At 44.8% G+C, this 5,861-nt stretch overlaps 1 protein-coding gene across 2 annotated transcripts in view; it reads left to right on the plus strand.

The window, feature by feature from the left end:
• TBK1 (TANK binding kinase 1) overlaps positions 1–5,861 on the plus strand; it is a 49,415-nt gene that overhangs the window by 15,640 nt on the left and 27,914 nt on the right. For both annotated transcript variants that reach the window (XM_003798528.3, XM_023518405.1), the window contains exon 6: positions 3,092–3,252. In XM_003798528.3, the coding sequence (XP_003798576.1) occupies positions 3,092–3,252 (161 nt within the window). The remainder of the gene's footprint in view (positions 1–3,091; positions 3,253–5,861) is intronic.

A 5,861-nucleotide genomic window follows, 5' to 3' on the forward strand; every position in this document is an offset into this window, starting at 1 on the left:
AAAAAAAAAAAAAAAAGTGTTCCCTTCTCTCCGCATCTATGCCAGCTTCTGCAGCTTTGAGGCTTTGTGATGTGGGCCATTCTCGCTGGGGTTAGATGATATCTCAGGGTGGTTTTGATTTGCATTTCCCTGATGATTAGGGAGGATGAGCATTTTTTTTATGTTTGTTAGCCATTCATCTGTCTTCTTTAGAGAAGGTTCTATTCATGTCTCTTGCCCAGTGATCTAAGGGATTGTTGACTTTTTATGTTTATTAATTTGAGTTCTCTGTAGATCCTAGTTACCAAGTTTTTGTCTGATTCAAAATGTGCAACTATGTACCCAATGTGTAGTATAGGTTGTCTGTTTGCTTCGGTTGTTGCCTTAGCCGTACAGAAGCTTTTCAGTTTCTTTTTCTTTCTGTTTTTCTTTTGAGACAGAGTCTCAAGCTGTCACCGTGGGTAGAGTGCCATGGCATCACAGCTCACAGCAACCTCAAACTCTTGGGGTTAAGCGATCCTCTTACCTCAGCCTCCCCAAGTAGCTGGGACTACCGGTGCGCGGCACAACACCCAGCTAGTTTTTGGTTGTAGTTGTCATTGTTTGGCAGGCCTGGACTGGGTTCAAACCCGCCAGCTCTGGTGTATGTGGCTGGCGCCCTAGCCGCTGAGCCAGCTTTTCAGTTTTATTAAGTCCCATTTGTTTATTTTTGTTGTTTCAGTTGCCATGGCAGTCGTCCTCATAAAGTCTTTCCCCAGGCTGATAGCTTCCAGTGTTTCCCCATACTTTCTTTGAGGATTTTAATTGTTTTGTGCCTTAAATTTAGGTCTTTTATCCATCTTAAATCAATTTTTGTGAGTGGACAAAGGTGCGCATCCAGTTTCCGTCTTTTACATGTGAATATCCAGTCCTCCCAGCACCATTGTTGAATTGAGAGTCTTTCCCCCAGTGTATGTTCTTATTTGGTTTATTGAAGATTAGGTGGCTGTGAACCTTCTACCATTTTTAATATGATGGCTATCATCTCAATAATATGATTTTGAAACTCCTGGGGTAGCTTTATCCTTCTACCCCTGTTCCAGAGTCAGTAATACCAAGCCCTCCATAAGCCTAAGTAGCACGTTCAAGAGAGCCAGTGGGCACAAGTGTATCAGACCCACAGGGAGTCAGCAAGCCACTGCAGTCAGTCCCTCCCTGGGAAGTAGCTGCCTGCTGCACCAGTGAGACAAGGTGTCACCACACCGTGTCAGGACGTCCCCCTTCAGCTCCTGTTAGAACTGCTATTTCCCCTTTTCTCAGGTTGGCAGCCTCGTTCCAGAAGTTAATAGGCATGTCCAGGTCCTCCTGGCCTATTCCCAGCACTATTTGTACACTCAGTAGGTAAAGGCTGGGTTATTGCTTCTTTGGACAATAGTCACTTTATATGCCATCCACAGAAGCAGCAAAGCCACTCAGACCCTGTGTGTCTGGCGTGCATGTTTGGACACTCCAAAGTCTAGGTCAGGGGTCCTCAAACTTTTTAAACAGGGGGCCAGTTCACTGTCCCTCAGACTGTTGGAGGGCCGAACTGCAGGCTCCAGGATGAGTTGGCTGCTAAGCAGGATAGGCAGCGGCGACAAAAACACCCAGCGGGCCAGATAAATGTCCTAAGCGGGCTGCATGTGGCCCGCTGGCCGTAGTCTGAGGACGCCTGTTCTAGGTCTTATCATGCTTATCTCCACTTCTAATTTCTCATTAAAATGTATTTCTCAAAAAGAGTCTCTTTTACCCTTATCTCCTACCTACCACCCACCAAAATCTAGAGGTTCTGACTGCATCATTTAGATCCCTGTCAGCAGTGTTTCCTCCACTGGTTGCCAGTTCCCTGGGCCACAACCAGATCTCTCGGTATCACAGGGGGTTGCTCTGATTGGGTGCAGTTAGGTGGTGACTCTCTTTTGGTCCATAGTACACTTGTAAGCTTTATCTTTTAAGAACTTTTTTGGTTTTTGTTTTAGGGGGTTCTTTTTGAGACAGAGTCTTGTTCTATCACCCAGGCTAGAGCTACATTGTATCATCTTAGTTCACAGGAACCTCAAATTCCTGGACTCAAGTGACCCTCCTTCCTCAGCCTCCTGAGTAGCCAAGACTACAGGCATGTGCCACTGCACTTGGCTAATTATTCTGTTCGTTGGGTGAGGGAGTGTCTTGCTCTTGCTCAAGCTGGTCTCGAACTCCAGGCCACAAGCAGTCCTCCTGCCTCAGGCTCCCAAATTGTTAGAATTATAGGCTGAGCCTCTGTGCCCAGCCTCTTCCAAGGATCATCCAGTTTCCTGTGCATAACTTTCATGAGGGCGGATGTCAAGAGGCTAAGCATGTGTGACCACTGGTTATTCTTGTGGGGGTCAACTTAGGGTTTTTATTTATTTATTGAGACAGAGTCTCACTATGTGGCCCTCAGCAGAGTGCTGTTGCATCACAGCTCACAGAAACCTCAAACTCTTGGGCTTAAATGATTCTCTTGCCTCAGCCTCCCAAGTAGCAGGGACTATAGGTGCCTGCCACAATGCCCGGCTATTTTTTTGTTGTACTTGTCATTGTTGTTCGGCAGGCCCGGGCTGGGTTCGAACTGGTGTGCATGTTTGGACACTCCAAACATGGAAGATACTAAAGCATGTTCATAAACAGAAAGGAATGATCAAGTGGAGGGGGAAAATTGATGCATAAAATAAGTGGGATAATTGCAAGCATTGATTTGTGGAGTTGGTGAGACGACAGGCCGGGCTCCACAGCACAGATGTCGACACAGCAGTTCCGTGGTGGCCAGCAGGTGGACACAGGTCAGGTAGGTTGGTATTTGGTAAAGGGTATAAAGAAGAGTTGATCTGCTGGTCTCCATTTCCTAACTGAAGTGTGGAGTGAGGATATCAAAATTGAGGGTCACAGGAGATGGTGGTGGAGGTTTGAGGAGAGTGAGGAAGATGGGAAAGTGTCTTTTCAAATTGGGAAAGTCAGGTCAGAGAGTGCGCTAGCACGTTGAAGCTCCGTTGAGTGTGCTGAGTGCCCATTCCAGCAGTGTCTCTCCATGGGTCACACCTTCCTAGTCTTTTCATCTTTTGTTTTTTAATCCCAGCATCCTGATATGTATGAGAGAGCAGTGCTGAGAAAAGACCACCAGAAGAAATATGGGGCGACAGTGGATCTGTGGAGCATTGGGGTGACGTTCTACCACGCGGCCACTGGCTCTCTGCCCTTCAGACCCTTCGAGGGGCCTCGTAGGAATAAAGAAGTGATGTGAGTGGTATCGCCTTCCAAAATTAGAAATGAATTTTAAAATGTATTTCTCATTTTGTTTTATCATGTTAGTGGTATATGCTAATGAAAATTAGTTTAGTAGTCATTTCTGATATTTTAAGGTAATCAGGTTTTTAGTAAGAATGCAACCTAATAAAAATGGATAGACATAATTTAAGAAAATAGAAGATTCCTTAATGGAAAATCTAAATATTTAAGGTCTTTAAATATCTTACATACAAAGTTAAATGGTACTGGTCTTTGGTCCATCTTTAAAAATACACTGACTGCTTCCTGGATTTTATCCCAGCACCCTATCTTTCCTTTATGTACTTGTCAGCATCTTTCCTCTATACAACTGGAGTTAATAATACAATTCTATGGCGTACTAGAGCCATTACCAGATCTATAAGAAATAGAAGTCTTACCCTGAACTGATCTGAGATTTTTATCATTTTAAAAATAACATTTGTAGCTGGGTGCCTATTGCTCAGTGGTTAGGGCACCGGCCACACATGTTCTGGGGCTGGTGGGTTCAAACCCCACCCCAGCCCGTTAAACAAACAAAAAAAATAGCCAGGCATTGTGGTGGGCGCCCATAGTTTCAGCTACTCAGGAGGCTGCAGCAAGAGAATCACTTGAGCCCAAGAGTTGGAGGTTGCTGTGAGCTATGACACAACAGCACTTTACCCAGGGTGACAAAGTGAGACTCTGTCTCAGAAAAATAAATATATAAAAATAACATTTGGTAGTTATGCACCATTAATTTTTTTTCTAGTGTTACAAATTCAGGCCAGAGACTTAAGTATATACATGCAAGTTTTATGTACTGTGATAATTGTTAGGAAGTAATTACTATGCATAAAATGGAAAAGAGAGATGCATTTCTAGATGTGAAATTTATTATGAAAGTTGTCTATATGTTGACCATGCTTCTTGTTAGTTTAGGAGGAATTAGTGAGTGACCCTGCTTCCTGAAAGGCAGCCAATCTGTATACCCAGAGCTGTGAGGATTGCGTGTGTAACCAACTGGTGTGGGGAATAGCCCGCTGACGGCCCAACCCGTCCAACCATTCTTTTAGGTGTTAAACTTTCTCATAACTTAACTTTATATTTGACCCTGCCTTTTATAAGCAAAAATGAGTTAAAGTAATAATCACAACTATAAAAATACAATCATATCTAATCTCATGTTAGAAAATTGAGGGAAAAGCTTTTTTTTTGGTCTGTTTAAGAAAGTAAAACAAATTCAGATGATACAATGACTTTTCTTTGGGTATCAAGAGTGTTTCCCAGCGAGGATCAGGTGTACGTCATGGGGGACACTGCTGACCGCCCTGGTTTGTGTGGAGCGCCATGTGGAGCCTGCTTTACAGCAGTGCCCTTCCTTTAAAATGTCCTTAATGAAAGCTACTTTATCATTGTAGGTATGTTTCAAGGCAAGGTCAGCCTTTCTTGGTGATCCCAAAATGGAGTAAGTCAACATGGTGATGCTCCTGATTAAAGGAAACACGATTCATGGGCAACTGCAAACATTGCCACTTTTATATCAGACAGCTAGCTGGTGCAGGCAGACAGGTGGACCACATGTGGGCACACATTCCAAGTATTTATTACTTTATTTGCACAGAAACCCAGCTTCTTAGGAACAGTGATGCTAAAGAATGTTCAGAGGTGCTTGAAATAATAATGACTGTCCCACTTGACTGGGTGACATGCTCACCTCATGCTGTAGCAGTGCCATCCCCCGATCGTGTTTGCACCTCATGCGTGTGTTTATGTGTGCATCTTACCAAAGCTAGTTAACTATTTTCAAGAATTTATAAGCATTCCCTTAAGAATTTTGCCATTTATTCTCTTGGATTCTCTTTGCAGTACTCCCACATATCACCCCTTGTTGCTCCACAGTCAGTTCTTCTCTCATGAATGTGCCTTATTTTTCACATTAATTTTCTATTCTCTGAAAATGGCAGAAATCCTGACTGCCTCTCCTGAAGAAACAGCAGTCTAAATCAGTCATACCAGTTTGTTGTACTTTTTTTAAAAAGTTGATTTGCTTAGAGCACATTTATTTAGATGTTAAACACAACTTCTGTCAGAAATAATGTCCGTAAGATTCTTCTATTTTTTATATTTTCATGTGGGTGAAAATATTCTCAAAAGCATGAAGCTCACGTTTCTCTCCTACATTTAGGTTTTATTTAGGAAAGGGCAGCACCCTGAAGTGCTAGATGAACCCTAGAGGGCGGGGTGAACCCTGGAGGGCTGGGTGGACCCTGGAGGGCTGGGATGAACCCTGGAGGGCGGGAAGAACCCTGGAGGGCTGGGTGGACCCTGGAGGGTGGGATGAACCCTGGAGGGCGGGGTGAACCCTGGAGGGCAGGGTGAACCCTGGAGGGCTGGGATGAACCCTGGAGGGCGGGAAGAACCCTGGAGGACTGGGTGGACCCTGGAGGGTGGGATGAACCCTGGAGGGCGGGGTGAACCCTGGAGGGCGGGATGGACCCTAGAGGGCTGGGTGGACCCTGGAGGGTGGGATGAACCCTGAAGGGCTAAGTGGACCCTGGAGGGCGGGATGAACCCTGGAGGGCTGGGTGGACCCTGGAGGG

Source organism: Otolemur garnettii, unplaced genomic scaffold (genome assembly GCF_000181295.1).
Source record: "Otolemur garnettii isolate 467f Iridium unplaced genomic scaffold, OtoGar3 scaffold00138, whole genome shotgun sequence".
In the NCBI taxonomy this organism is placed as follows: Eukaryota; Metazoa; Chordata; class Mammalia; order Primates; family Galagidae; genus Otolemur; species Otolemur garnettii.